This window comes from Crassostrea angulata, chromosome 6 (genome assembly GCF_025612915.1).
Source record: "Crassostrea angulata isolate pt1a10 chromosome 6, ASM2561291v2, whole genome shotgun sequence".
NCBI lineage: Eukaryota > Metazoa > Mollusca > Bivalvia > Ostreida > Ostreidae > Magallana > Magallana angulata.
Genome location: NC_069116.1, coordinates 49,562,633 through 49,579,337, shown reverse-complemented (window position 1 = coordinate 49,579,337; position 16,705 = coordinate 49,562,633). Strand labels below are relative to the sequence as shown.

The 16,705-nt window shown below is 33.0% G+C and overlaps 1 protein-coding gene across 1 annotated transcript; it reads left to right on the top strand.

The window, feature by feature from the left end:
* The first annotated feature begins 1,270 nt into the window (after window positions 1-1,270).
* LOC128190648 (uncharacterized) lies at window positions 1,271-9,001 on the top strand. The gene is made up of 3 exons (XM_052862768.1): window positions 1,271-1,778; window positions 6,370-6,591; window positions 6,947-9,001. The coding sequence occupies exons 1-3, from the start codon at window positions 1,346-1,348 to the stop codon at window positions 7,564-7,566; spliced, it is 1,275 nt and encodes a 424-aa protein (XP_052718728.1). The 5' UTR covers window positions 1,271-1,345; the 3' UTR covers window positions 7,567-9,001.
* The last annotated feature ends 7,704 nt before the right edge of the window (window positions 9,002-16,705 follow it).

The following is a 16,705-nucleotide window of genomic DNA, read 5'->3' as shown; positions in this document are numbered from 1 at the left end:
TGCATGAAATGAAGGTGTCCGTACAACTTCTACAGTGTATGTACACACTAATTCCACACTACCCCATATATAATGTTTTGTTTAGCTGGCCAGAGTCTGCGATTTAGCTATGTCTCTATTATGAATTTTGACAATTTAATGGTAAACGAATATCATTATTGAAATAAGTTACAAACAAAATATGAAGAAAATAGTTTCATTTAAATAAAACAGAATTTCATATCTTTGGGTATATAGATTGAGCTGTCTGTAAACTTTACCAAACTTCTCCAGAACCACTGGCCATATTTCAACCAAATTTTGCACATAACATCCCTAGTTACAGGGGATTCAAGTTTGTTTAAATAAATGGCCACGCCCTCCTTCAAAGGGAGATATCTAGGAATTATTTTTTAAAAAGTTGGTATTTTAAAAAAAAAATCTTTTCAAGAGAAAACGCTGTCATTTGTGTTAAATTATCCTCGGGTAGTGAAAATTCAATGCCCTCTTGGGTATAATGTATGAGTGGGGCCACAACTGGGGGGTGGGGTGGATATTTTCTCTTTCAATATCGATTTCATCTGTATTTTTTTTTTGTATTTACGTAATCCTATTAAGCAGCTACGATCTTGAACGCACTAATCGTATCCGTTATAATGAATTTTAACATGTATATAATATTTCCTCTTTTAATTATTAACTGCGTCGATGTAATGCGTCTTCAGTTGAATATTTCCAACTTCATCAAGCGGCTAAAAGCCTAGCGGTCCGTGACCAATTGATACTAGTAAACTACATGTACGACCTATACCTAGCTATATGTTTCTAATTAGACCCTGCTTTGAATTTTGAGTTGAACATTCACAATCTGTTTTTTTAAATAGATAAATTCGGTCATCCTTTCCAGTCTCCCATGAACCTCGAGCGAGTCTAAACATCCAGTAAACAATGTAAAAATGCTACAGGTACCCGCTGCTACGATCTTCAACGCAGCCCAGACCCCAAAACGAAGTGAAAATGCAGTGGCGAGCGGTAACCAGACTAATTGTTACATATCTGAATTTCCAGCCTAATCTGCAGCTTAAATCAGATCATCGACCCGCTCCTTATTTTCCTTGTGTAACGAATAAATAAATAAGGAGCGGATCGAGACAATCGTAACTACTCGGCCATATCTTTTTATCGGTTACGGAAAAGGGCGAGCGTGATCCGAATGCGGATCGAGGATCTGATTTTCAGCCAATCGCGTAACGCCTATTCATTTAATCCTTATGACAACGTTTCTCCGATGTAAACATCCGGGGTTGGGTAACATTTCTCTGATCATGCTGATGTAGGTTTTATACTTCGCGTCTCAGACAAAGTGATGACAAATCTCTTTAGATGTAGAAAAATAGCGCGTTTGTTCGTTGGTGGGAATAACAGACTTTTGTTATCCTGTTATGGAAGGACATTTTCTTCAAAACAAGTAGGAAGAGATGCTCTGAAGCTCATTAAAGAAGGTTTAGATCAGAAAGATGATGTGAAATTTCTTCCACTTCACCTTGAGAAATGCTTATTCAAGCAGAGCTTTTCCAGTGCAGTTATAAAGTTCGACAAATTCTGCGTAGATGAAAATGGAATTTATCAAACCCCGGATTATGCTGGGAGTACAATCACACCTGTTGTTTCATTTCAATCATTTTTTGAAAGAGGATATTCCTTGCTTCGGCGGTTTGTTACTGAAGGTCTTAATGAGGATGACGACGAAGGAACACGTTTAGCTTTGTTGAGTCTGTTGCAGTTTCTCACAAGAAAAGGTACTGTGAATGCATGACATTTTCACAAGAATTTCAAACAATTGCACGTGGGTTCGGGATGTTCCGCACCTAAACATGTTTCGCGCTGAGATGGTTCGCACCAATTCTGTTTAGCGCTGAGATGGTTCGCACCGCGATGTTTCGCATCGAATATATTCTTAATAATGAATGATTTATTAAATATATACATGTAAATATTATGTTAATATTCCAAAATATTTATGAAATAAAAATAACTAACGTTCTCTAGTGAAGAATACTAGAGGCGCAACTATAAAAAAAAAATAGTATAATTTTTCATATAGCCTACGTAAGTATACAAACAATCGTTTTCAAGTTGTTTAAAGGATAATTTATGAATTTTTGTAAACATACCACTATGTACAAGATTCACAATAAGTGTTTCTGCATACATAACTATATATATATGTGTTGTTTTTGTGTGTATTTTTCATTAATCAGTTAATTTGTATGTCATTCTCCAATGACGTAAAAATTAATTCATAAAAATATGGGAATGGAAATTCTCAAACAATATCACACATTACTTTTATTCAAGAGTAGTAAAAAAATGGTAGTTGAATGGATGCAGAGGCAACAATGTAAAGTTTAAAGCAGAAAAGTTATGTAATTAAATTATCCCCACCTTTAGATCTGTGGTACTTAACTACCTGCTATCACACCCCTAATTTTTCATAAAAATACAGGTAAATCTAAACTGAAAGACATGCTATAATTGTTATCACAACACAATCAATACCTCTTGTTCAGAACCTATAAAATAACGCCATGGCTTCAAAGCCCTCATAAAAAAAGACAACAAAAACGAAAAAAAACATTACACTATAGCGGCGCATACATAAATGCAAACATCGTTTCAATGTTTTTTATAACTTATTTCAATTCTTATATTGGTTATAATTAATTTCAGAGCAATAATAACAGGAGAAAAATATCTTAATACAGTGAGATGTTTCGCTCCGAGGGAGGTGCGAAACATCGAGGTGCGAATCATCTCAGCGCGAAACAGAATAGGTCCGAATCATCCCAGATTCATTGCACGTTGGTGCAGATTCAGGTATTAGCACAGGTGTTCGAATTTTTATCAATTAAGCAAAATAAACTTACTTAAGTCTTTATTGACTGACTCATGTGCTATTCCAAAGCATAGCGAACAGATGGCTATGCTTACTCATAGTTTTTGGGCTTTATTGATGAAAATTTGAACTCCTGTGCTAGTTATCAAATTTAAAAACAGATCTGAAAATATTCACCAAAATTGTGCGTTTTTTTGCGCAGTTGCAATCAAAGTTCTGAGAGTTTTTTGGACAATGTATATTCTTTTTTTGAAAATGAACAGGCGATAGCTTTTGTACACTTTTCTTCGCAAGCTCTCATATTTTAATTCTGGAAAACATGCACACAGTTTAATTGGAATCAAAGATGCTCTAAGCTTCAACCCATCGTTGACTCTAATTTGCCTACATTTTCATATAAGACCTTATTTTTCAATCCATATTTCAAAGGTCAGTGCATGCATCTTTCACAAAAATAATCAACGCTTACTTGTTAATATATCATTTTTCCAACTTGTTTTAAAAATGGGTTTTAAATTATGAGATAAATGTCAGAACTCTTCAAATGTTAGCAGGTTAAGAACGAGAAAATTAAAAATTAGAACAATTTGAAAATAAAAATCTTTTATTTTCAGAGAATTGATAATTGTAAACTCCTGAATCAACACATTTCATATAACATGTGTAATTTAAAGATGGAAAAATAATGATTTTACTATAGTTCTATTAAAAAAGAATAGTAGAACACATTGAACACAGTTTGTTAAACCTACCAAATTACCTGAATTAAAGTTTTAAATATTCTAAATCTTCCTTTTTTTGTCATTTAATGCACCATGCACAGTCATGCCATACTTTCTTAACTTGCTGAAGTCCTTCTTATTAAAAACAGTACCCGCAACATTATTTTTTACAATCCTATCCTATCGTATCGTGTATCAATCCTATTGTATCGTGCGTGTATACTGTTCTATCGGTCGTCATTCTATCCTATCGTGCGTGTATACTGTTCTATCGTGAGTAGCATTTAAATTAAACCCGTTATTTTCCGTGTGATATTTGATTTCAGGCTGAAATGTTCTCGGTAATCAGCTAGGGTGTATGTTTAAATGAAAACAATGTTAAAAATTCAAACGCGGAATGTGTATCTGCGTAAATATTTATTTTACTAGTCTGTAATAATTTGTTTTTAATGCATCATTTTCCTTATACAGAAAGAAATGAATTTGTGATAGATTTTATATTCAAATTACTTTAAACAAGAGTTGGATTTATATAATTAACCGGCTATTTTCCGTGTGATTTGATCTTGGGCTGAAATATACACGGCGATCGGCTAAGGTGTTCGGTAATGAAATCAATACATGTATTAACAATACAGAAAATTTATTGATCATCAAAGCTCATAATTTTAGTTTAAAAATTTTCTTGCAATATAATAAGGTTTCGGAAATTTACAATTTTATCCTGGGTGTCATTTAGTGGCTTTTCACAAGAATTCTGCTTTCAAAAACGACAACATATTTCGCAGTATTTATTTAAAAATAAATAACTGTTCAATTTGTTTTTACATTCTATAATGATGCAGCAAAGATTAACAACTCGGCAATTGTTACTTAAAAGAAATTCCACATAAATCTTAATTCGTACGTGTGCTTTCTCAAGTTCTGATTATCGTGAAGATTGTTTAAAGCGATTATACGTTTATCATGAACTTCGTTTATCCTTTCCTATCGTGTATCTATCCTATCCTATCGTGGGTGTATACTGTTCTATCGTGCGTTAATGCTATCCTTTCATGCGTTTATACTGTTCTATCGTGCGTTAATTCTATCCTATCGTGCCTGAATCCTATCCTATCGTTTATCTTGTAAAACATAACGTTGTGGGTACTGTACCTTCTAATAATATCATGACTTTTGAGCATGAAAAGATAGCTCTCGTGTGAAGTGGACTAACCTTTATTCTGATAGCCTGTAAACCCTTCCTCTTGTTATATGCTCCAAAAAGTTACATTTTACACTATAGTCTTACAATAAGCAGTGCATATTTACACTCTAGTTATTTTAGTAGCGATTGAAAGCACATACCAGTAAACAAAAGAAGAACTGTTTAGATGTCTTAGAAGTTAAATTTTGCACTGATGGGCGCGTTTTGCCCTTAGACATTTTGCTTTAATCGATCTGTTAAGCTTTAGATGAATCTACGATACAACAATGTTTTGATCAATATAACAAAAAGCAAATGTAAATATAGATTTTTAAAAATGATAAGAGCACAATTTGATATTTCTTTGATTAATTCATAAATTGTATCGTTCTCAGATGCATAAATGTAGTTTGCCGCATTTTTTTAAATTCAGAGTTAGCTATTAAAAATATGTGTATCACCAAACAAATTTTAGTAAATTTCCTGTGTTAAAGCATATCTAATGATAAGTAGATCATAACTCTTGGAGGTCATCCCTATTCCCCCCCCCCAAGGAACCAGTAATGATCAAATATTTTGTAAATGGTTGAGATCCCCTCCCCTAAATGATATATCTTCTTGTTCCCATGCTGTGTCAAGGCACATCTAATGATAAGTAGATCACGACTCCCCATCTCCCTAGGAACCAGAACTGATCAGATATCTTGAAAATGTCTGGAAGCTTGGATACAAGTTTGTTAAAATCATTATCCCCAGGGGAAGTTGGGACCACAAAGGGAGGGGGGTGTCAAATTATTACGTATATTTAGAGAGAGAGAGAGAGAGAGAGAGAGAGAGAGAGAGAGAGAGAGAGAGAGAGAGAGAGAGAGAGAAAGAATTAAACTATTTGACCAGAAAAGCTGAATTTCATGTGGAAGCATTCTCAGGTAGTGTAGATTCAAATTTATTCAAATCATGATCCCTTGGGATAAAGGAGGCCACAATGTTTATATATATATACATATATATATATATAGAGAGAGAGAGAGAGAGAGAGAGAGAGAGAGAGAGAGAGAGAGAAAGAGAGAGAGAATCTTTAAAAATATTATCAAAAAACCGTTTGGGCAGAAAAGCTGAAACTTGTTTGGAAGCATCCTCAGGTTGTTTAAATTAAAATTTGTTCAAATAATGATCACAAGGGTAAGGTATAAGCCACTGCTGAATTAAATTTGACATAGATTTTGATACCTAGAAAATAATCATCTAGAATCTTTACATATTTTGCTTTTTTTGAGAGATATCATTTATATGACTTTATAAACATTTTTGATCAAAACTATGTCAGCACTCAGCAGGCCATTGTTGCGTAGGTGATCGAGGTGGCCCCTGGGCCTCTTGATTAGTTTGATATTTAAACATATCATGTGTGTGGTTCTGTTCTACACCTTATTACATGTCTGTTAAACAAGTAATTATGATATATATCACACTACATAAAAATGCCACAAAGATTAGTTTTTCACATTTGCCTTCTAATGTAAAAATCTTTGTATAGATCAATACTGAAGAAAAATGTTTGTCCACTGCTGGTATTTTTAAAATTTCAGGTTACCATGAATCTTGTCTTAAAAGTCAAAACACTGATCGGCCCTATGAAAAACTTGAAGCAACTGAAGCATACTCGGCTGTTTTGTTGACCATTCATTTGTTATCGCAGTTGGTAACTGGCAACGATTACATCATCAGTTCGGATTATTCCTTCAAACCATTTTTCTGTCCTTGCTCCAAAGACTGTGGAAAGAGAGTAAATTATGGTCCAACAGGATTAGGTTTGTTACATACTTTCCTTTCAAGTCAATCAGTTATCCGCAAATCTGACATGTTAACGTGGGTTATGTATTTTTCTGCAATGCTAGCTACCTTCATACCCACATGAAGCACCAAAGAAAGAGATCTATTATTTAAATATCACTTCTTATGTATTATATTTTAAAGAATTAAGAAACATGACTGTAATATGATGCATGTATGCATGATACAATGATTTATTGTATCAAAATAGTGATACCTATAATTATATAATATACTGTAGTTGATGCCTTGTGATGCTAAAGTGAGCTAGCTTTCATTTTTAAGTGAGTATTTTTGCTTGTTTTTTAAATATATGTTGATGATTATTTGCAGGCTTTGAAAAAATATGGTATGGCCGTCCAGACATTGTTTTGCTGTCCTCTAGTTCAAATATTGTATTTTGTGAGCGCATGCTGGAGGAAGACTCAAAAGAGCTGGATTTAGTTACCGAGGAATTTACAATGATTGAAGACATTGAACAATCAGAAATAATTGAAGAGAAGGTGAATAGTCGCCACAGTGACCAGCAAATTGTTTCACAAACAATTACTTCCTCAGTATACCAGTTCAACAAGAGTAATTTGACTTTAGTTCCCTCCCTGTTGCTGACACCGTCAAGCTTCTCTATTTTTTGTTATGATCCTGTCAATGATGTTCTGCTTAGATCTAGACAAACAGGTTCACTGTGGAATACTGAGAATGCATATGAATTTAACATGTCAGCAATTCTTAAAATTTGGATGGTGGTTAATCATGCAATATTCAAACCAAGTATTAATGAAAATCATTTGAAACTGTTAAGGAACAGTTCTAATTTTCACAATTTGTTAGCTGCAGAAGGATTATCAATGAAAGAAATGTCAAAAAAAATTCAATTTAAATCTCACTTCAAAAACACAGATTTCAAATGGGATTCAAAAAGAATTAATAATGTAGAGTTAGAACTACAGTGAAACCTCAAACACATCTACACCCCCTCCCCCCAATGTAGCAACTGATTACATGGCTGTACAAATCATGTAATGTTTAACATTAAATATTCATATATGTACACCTACTTTCTGCAAAATCATAATCATTTAATTTATTTCAATATATGAATGTTAAAACCCAAAATGATGTCATTATAATCTATCCCAAATTGTTTATGCAGCACATTTTGTTTATTTGATTAATGTATTTATTTATTTATTAGACTTCAAAGAACATGTATATTCATTTATCAATAGTATTGAAAATTATCAACATTTCCTCTTTGAAACCCTTGTCAGTCATACAGGGCTCTTGCCTAATTCTGAAATCATGCATCAAAAGCACTTATTTTGATGTTTCCAATGCAAAACCCTATTTATAAGGTCACTTGAGCTGAAGGCTAAGGTGAGCCTTTCTGATCAAATTTATCTGTTGAATGTAGATGTCTCCTTGTCATGATAAATTTATATAATTATCATCATTTTATCCAGAGCTACCAGCTCATTTCAACCAAGCTTGATTAAGCTTCATTGGGCCAAAGGAATTGATTTCAAATTGAAATCATTATCATAATTTTTTTTGTGGGAAGGGGGGTGGTTGAGACAATTTTAAAGAATTAAAATAAATGAAAATCTAGTAAAATGTTTTTCAGAGTTATGCCAGTTGGCTATTATTGCTTAGATGAGCATTGTGTCCCCAGAGTTTCTTGTCCCATAGCCATTATTTTATAACCAGACTAGAGTTTGATGTTGGACCTTTTAATTATACATGCAGTCTAATGAGTGAATATTATTTAAAGCCTAATTATTTCTAAAAATCAAATAAATGAGAAGAATGTACTGCATAGACAACTTGGGACAGAGTTTATAGATATATTTTGGTTTTTCTAAAACGTCATAGTGTTACATTGTACTGAGTAAGTTACCAAATGAATTGTGTACATTCCAGGTATATTTCTCTGTAGAGAAGAGGACAGACAGACATGTAACTCTCATTCACTTATAATTGCAGACCCTTAATTTTTTGTATTCTGGAACATGTAAATGATTGGCCCGTTTGCTGACTAACCAATATTTTCACATAATTTCACGATTCACTGTACATAACAGACAAATTCAGAGATTTTCATTGTAAATATACCGATGCAAGAAGTTGTGTGATTGTAATATTTGTTAACCATGCAGGTTTAATGGATGTATGGATATTACAGTTACTTAATTTTTTTTTTCACAAGAATTATGATGGTGCTTATTACATGTGTATAATATTTGTACCTGAAAAAAATCAAAAGTAAGGTGGCATACTTTGGATTTCATTGCCCAGTGTTTTGCACAGCAGTGTAAAATTTTACGAAGTTAATTACTGTTTAAAAAATGTTTTTGAATTCTTTAATCAAATAAAACATTTCAACAAATATCTCTGAACAATTTTTTTTTTTAAAGAAATTGTTGCTTTATCCAACAATTTTAAATTAATAGGTAAGAGGATGCTTTTTTGAGCTCTTTAGCTCACTGAGGCTAAATTTGAGGAGCTTATGCTAAACCCTCCGCCTCGGTGTTTAGAGATGTTAAAAGTTTTTGGAGCAGGTCATGTATCTAAGTTATAGCTTGTCCTATCTTCACCGATTTGAAACTTGCATGGATGGTGCATCTTGATATACTTATGAACTTGAAAGACTTGAATGCTGAATCTGGTTGATGCATCTTATGATACCTGTACACGTGACAGGCTTGAATGCTAACTCAGAGCCATAGGTTTCGGATGCTGAAGGAGGTTAATGTTTTTGGAGCAGGTGCCTTTTGATGATAATATATATTACAGGTCCTAACTGCTTCAAACTTGCATGGATGGTCTTATCAAACATATACAAATGACGGACTTAAATACTGCATGAATCTGAGCCGTAGGTTTGAGATGCCGGATGAGCTAGGTTAAAGTTTTTGTAGTAGATACCCTTTTATACCATATATATATATGTTATTGCTGGTCCAAAAATGCATCAAATATGCATGGATGGTGCATCTAAGACACATACACAACTTTCAGACTTGAATGCTGAATCTGAATCACAGATTCTGAATGCAGGAGGAGGTTAAGATGTTTGAGCAGGTGCGTTTCAATGGCCATATATAAGTTATTATAGGTCCTGTTGTTACTAAACTTGGATGGATGGTGCATTTTGTAAAACTAAGCTTAAGCACTCGACATTCTTTGATGTTAGACTTGAGCCAAATGTTTCAGATGCTAAAAGAAGTTAAGATTTTTGGAGCTGGTCACATGTTTATGTAAATAATTATATTTATTCTGAATTCAAATAATTATGCAACAATTAAAATTAAAATGACGAACTCTATGATGTATCGTCTGCAAATTCCGCACTTTGAAAAACAAAATTTCAAAGTGCGTTACATTTTGGGACAAAATCAACGCACTTTGAAATAAAATCATAGTGCGTTAAATTTGGGACCAAGTTAACCCACTTTGAAATTTTTTTGAAAGTGCGTTATGAAGGTACGTCAACATTATTTAGTATCGAGACACTTAACGCACTTTAAAAAAATATGCATGAATCACAAATTTTAATTCCTAATTTGTTGATAGTATGATGATTTGTTAACACTGATTAATCTAATCTACCGTCTTTGAGAACGAGGATTGTGGGGGCGGTGAGGTCAATTACCAGCATATCATTTAATTTGATTGATTATACAGGATGAAGGTCCCATAACCCTCTTTTTTCCTTCCAAAACATATCTATTCAGCAACTCATCCTCTTTTCAAATTCTAATCAAATAAATCACTTCATTATAAAAAAAAATACAGGTACATTGACAAATATTAAATTATTATAATTTTAAAAATAAGCATTACTAGATTAGAAGTAAGTATGCTGCATACACAAAACAGGAAAATGCAGTTGCTAAGCGATGCGGTTTATGTCATATTATGATAATTCAGATCTCCCGAGTTGTTCTTTATGTAAATTGTCAAACTACGTAAATTTTGAGAAAAGGAAAGAAATTCCAATTAAAAAAACTGTTTATCAAGTTACAGTAGTTGAGAATACATTGGGTTCTTTTTTGGGAGTTGATTTTAATTAACTCTCCTGCAGTTACTCTGGCAAACCGAAACTGAAACAGTCAGGCTTGGGGAAATGCTAATTGTAATGGTAATGCATTGCAATGCATTACATGTTTTCAAAGTAATGCAAGTAATGTGTAATGCCACAAAATTAGCATTACAAGTAATGGTAATGTAATTAATTACTTTCCAAAATCTAGTGTAATGCTGGCATTACATGGCATTACTATGCTTATTCATGGATGTTCACTTTAAAAAATGTGATGAATAAATGAATAGTTGAAATTGAATTTGATTACATTTATTTTTAAAGAAGAAAGAAATAATTCTTGAGATAAAAATGTTTTAATTGTATTATCAAAAAAGATTTTTAACAATTCATTTTTGAATTGTTAATATTACTAAATATAACAGCACAATTTCATAACCCATTTGAAAATAATTTTACTTACTTATTCTCTCTCTCTCTCTCTCTCTCTCTCTCTCTCTCTCTCTCTCTCTCTCTCTCTCTCTCTTGTATATTAAGTACACTGTACATTAGTTTGGACTGATAGAAAATACAAGATTCACGTACTATGTAGTATTTTTTCTATTATTGCACTTAATATATCCTAAGATAAAGATCGTCAAACAGTACTTTTCAGTCCAAGCTTCGACTGCTCCTGTAAAAACATTTATTTAGTATAGCTGGGAAGATTTTCAAACTAACAGGATGCAGTTAAAAGATGAACCCTTTGAAACTTCGATCATAAAGTGCAACAGCAATCTTTTGTCTTAAAGTGTCCTCAGTAGAAAGAAATACGATTAAAACACCGTATCTTAAGAAATATAACCGGGAAAAACCATCTGTTTATGAATAAATACAATTAAGTGTCCAAAATTATAAAGATTTGTGTAATCTTGGGAAATATCTCTATTTAGATTTTAATAACCACAACATTATTCATAAATTGTTTTTTGTTATGCATGTAATTATGTGTCTCTATTCCGTATCCTACATTTTATCATGCCAAATGTACGAAAGCCGAGAAGGATCATTCGAGATTCGAGATTCGAAATACGAGATTCGAAATACGAGATTCGAGATTCGAAATTCGAGATTCAATATCTAAATTAACCAATCAAATCAAGGATCTGAAAATATGTATACTAGCGACATCAAACTGTTCTAAATAAAAATCATACGTACATGCTCTTATATACAAATAAATGCTATGTTCACTTCTCCCTACCTAACTAAATAATTATTTGTATTTACTTTTACACAGAATATCTAAGTAGACTAGTAATAATGCAGTGTGCTTCGCGGATCTAAGTGATTTTGTTTGCCCTGGTGCATTTCCACCTGATGCGTTTGAACCCTAAGGTATTTCACCACCAGTAATAGTTTAAAACCCGGGTTTATTCACCCCTTTTGTGTAAAAATGCGGTTATGGTAGAAAACTTCATAAGCGTAGCTAATTTTTTCTGTAGGGGGTCCTAGGCCAATTTTAAAAAAAATTTACTATGTAAATTTAATAAGCTCCAATTTTCCCGAGGAGGGGGTCCAGATCCTCTGACCCCCTCCTTTCTAGATCCCCGCATGAAGATTAGTACATGTATCTAAATAATCTAAATATAAATAATCTGTCCTGTTTCACTAATAAATATAAGCATTACTTATCGTTTTTATGTATGCATACAGTGATACACTAGTACTATGATTATAAACAAATCATTGAGATATTATCACATCATACGGAATTATTAATAAATACAATTTTTTTTTTCCTTTTCCTCAGTAAACAACTTATTATGAGTCTTACTTTTGGAATTGTTTTCAATATAGAAGCATTACCTACTCTCTACAATTAAAGGTAGGGATGATAGGGTGCCAATTTGTTCACATTGCCGATTTCTTGTGCAGAGAACAGTAAAACCTTTTATTTGATTGTGCATGAATATTTCAAAATTAATTGTTGTACATATATTTTGTTATAATTCATTCATCGATATATCAACAAGAAAGAATAAAAGCATATGTTTCACAGCCAAGTTAAGTTTCTCTGTAGTTTCCTACCCCCCTACCCCCCACCGCACCAAAATTGACAATAATTACATATAAGTCATACAAATGTTTACTTTTTTTGTAAGTAAATCTCCAAAGATGTAAATAAGCACTGCAAACAAAGATTGTGTATTTAATATACTACTACATTACACTTAGCCAGATAAAATGTAATCAGGATGAAGCTACAAGGGGTGAGTGGTGCAAATTTACCAATTTGTCGCCATACACACAGAACACCAAATAAAGAAACTGTGTGGGGTGTGTGGAATGCATAAAAGATGGCGGCAAATTATCTCAAATAATCAGTGCAAAAACCCACAAAAAGGCTGTTATTTGTTACATATCCTGCAAAAACATTGATAAAAAATGGTATCGTCCCATAACATAGCCGATTAAGTTAATGTGTACATATGGTCAACGTACATGTAATTCTAATATACAAGAAGGCGGACGTATCAGGCGGGGATCCAGAAAATTAAATTTCAAAAATGATCGGTTGAATTACATTAAATGCTTTGAAAATTGTTTTAAACTATCGCACGGGTCAAAATGCGTGATAGAAGCTATGTACAGTGTAATTGGAAACTTTCATTTTATATCAATATGTAGTATTACCTATTATAACAAATGAGGGTATAGCACAACTGCCACAAGCAATACATGTCTTTTACCGGCACCACCTCTCTCCCCTTAAAAAAATGAAACAATTGCCGTTTTATTTGCTAAAATGTGCGTGGTTCAAGATTTTTCTAAAGGACACACCCGATTAGAATTGAAAAAGAGTCGTACGTTTAAAACTAATTTTGTCCAAATTTTTAGATTCATTTGGTTATATTTTGGTCCATTTGGGTAAATATATGCACCAGCGCAGCTCTAATTTATATATAATCAGGCCATAAATTCAAAATATTTTCAAAAATTAATAGCTTTAAATCCAGTGGATGAAAGAAAAGGAAAGCAAGTTGAACTCGATGAGTGCTAATACCTGTGTTGAATGAATGGTACAGTAGGATATGCGCAAAAAAGTCCCGTCTACTCTTTCCTACCCAATAATTATTGGAACATTAAATCCGATTATAAGAGTCAAATTAAAAATCAGGTACGGATATGTACCTGTTTATCAAAAGTAAAACTACTCATAATTTACATGTATCTACAGTGCATCGTTATGGAGCTACACAGAAAGTTTCATATTAATTTGCCGAGCCAAATTAAAAAAAAAACCTTGAAAACGAAGAGAAAACAAAGTGGGGACAGAATAACTGACAAATTAATTAGGACTATATAGCCCCCCCCCCCCTCTTGAAATGTATATACTGAAAACAGATTATTGGCGTACAACATCCGCACACAATTTAAAGAAAATTTCATGGTTTTTTTTTTATCATTTTCGCTAGCTAATGTACACAAATACCCCAAACCCCCTCACGGAAAAGGAAATGCTAGGTGATGAGAGAGAGAGAGAGAGAGAGAGAGAGAGAGAGAGAGAGAGAGAGAGAGAGTCGATGTAAATCACAGGTGCGCTAACACCGTTAAAATTAAAGCTTGCTAGTTGGTCTGCCCTACCCTATATTAGCTACCTCCTCTCTTTTTTCGTTTTAGAGGCTTAATTATTGTCTATATATGCTTGTAACAAATCAAATCAATTTCAAATTCTAAATCAAACTGAATTTGACACTACAAAACTCTCTCTGTGTCTGTCTCTCTGTCTGTCTCTCTCTCTCTCTCTCTCTCATATCGACAATGGCATTGCCATACCCTACAATACACTATTCTTATCTGGATTTTTGTCTTTGAGGTTGTAAATCATTATATCTTCTATGGTTTAAAACTTTATCATAACCAATATTTTGACATGTCGATTATTTTAATTGAGTTTCGTTTCATAGCTAAAACATTTAGATTAAACAGATCTTTCTTCGCGAGCCGATTTTTACACAGTTGGGGCGAATACACTTCGGGTTAAAATTGTTCGGGGGGGGGGGGGATACATACAGGGCAAACAAAACCACTTAGATTCGCAAAGCCAACAGTGTTATTTCTAATTTAATTGTTTATACTGTGTGGGGTTAATTCATCAATGTTAATTTAACCATTTAAAACCACTATATAAGAGCTATTAAGACATTTATTTGTAGGAAAGAGCATGTACGAATGATCTTTATTTAGAACAGTTTGATGTTGCTAGGATACAGGTTTCAGATCCAATATTTGATTGGTTAATTTAGATATTGAATCTCGAATTTCGAATCTCGAATCTCGTATTTCGAATCTCGTATTTCGAATCTCGAATCTCGAATGATTCTTCTCGGCTTTCGTACAAATGTCTATAAATATCATTTTACTTTTGTTATACGTATGTTGTTCATAATGCCACAAGATGATTATATATTGAGCAAATAAAGAATGACTCAAGATTGTGTAGTCATTGAATTTGAACCTGATACTGAGCATGAACCTGTAGAAATGTTAAGGAGCGTTTTATATTTGAAACATTTGCAAAAACTCTTTATTAGCTTTCTTTTTGTAAAACAAAGTAATGGTAATGGTAATGCATTACTTAACTTATGTAATGGTAATGTAATGCATTACTTCAAGAAAATCAAGTAATGGTAATGGTAATTTAATGCCCAAATTCATGAAGTAATGGTAATGTAATGCATTACTTTACAATGTAATTCACCCCAAGCCTGGAAACAGTGTTTGGACCTAAGCACAAATCATCACCGCTGACATGAGTAAGTTCTTGAAAATAATCGATAAATTCGATGTAAGGTACGCTGAAGCATTTTTAAAAAAGGAAACTAATTTAAAAATACCTAAGAAATAGTCAGATTTTAAAATATTAGGAACAATTTAGACGTTTTTTTTGCAGTCGTATGTATTCCTACGCCAGAGTTCAATATAGTCTCTTTCAACCATCGGCTGTACATCCGTCCGTTCATCTCCGACAAGCAGAGAGACAGTCTATATTTAGAGGTCGCATCATCAAGCTATCACGTGACCTAGTATCTCTTACTTGTCGGAGATTGACGGAGACAGCCGAACATCTGGTTGAACGAGACTAGAGTTCATTATAGGTTGGATCCATACACTTTTTGAAATATTTTGAATACCGATACATAGTTTGATGAAATCAATTTTATTTTTATATATTACACAACATGATTCATAAGAGGTTTTCTCGAAATTCTTGTCGGAAAATACCGAGGATTCATAATATTAAAATGTGCGTAATTCAAATAGAGATTATAAATTAACTACTTGCCAAGCAAAATAACATATTCAGTACTTCAGTACTTTGATTAAATATAGAGAGCAAGAGAAAGAGAGACGTTTGTTACTTTAGTCTAGTAAATTTACACATGTAATATGAAAAAAGCCATGTTTTCGATACCTCAGTACTTTGATTCTAGGTAGGAATTAAAATGTCTTACAGTGGTAGCAATGTTATTTTTGACAAACGACACGCACGATTCTGTTACACGAACGATTACTAGTACGCAGGATACACGGAGGATCACTAACTTATTGAATTTTCACGAAACACGAACGATAACAATTAAAAAAAAATCCGCACTTTTAACACGCGCAATTAAAAATATTTTCTAAGATTAGAATTTAAAGTCTGTTCCAAGATTTTTTGGCCGCACACTATCTTAAATTGTTCTATATCTATAAATACCTCTGGGTTTAAACGATGTCCATTCATTAGTATAAAAAACTGCCAAGATTTTCTTTTTGAAACTTTTAAACGCCCATTCTAGCTAATCAAATTTCAACACGGCTAACAATAAAAGTCTATGGAGATTTTTTTATTGCTAAACAGATGGGTACCCGGATAATAACGTTGAAAAATTATGCGAGATATTCCGGGTGACTTCCGAATAGAGGAAAAATGTAAATATCCCCATTATAAATCTACGTAAGAAATTGGTCTCCGAATGGAAAATGAAAATGTGTCAATGAAGATATCTTGGAAAGTTTCC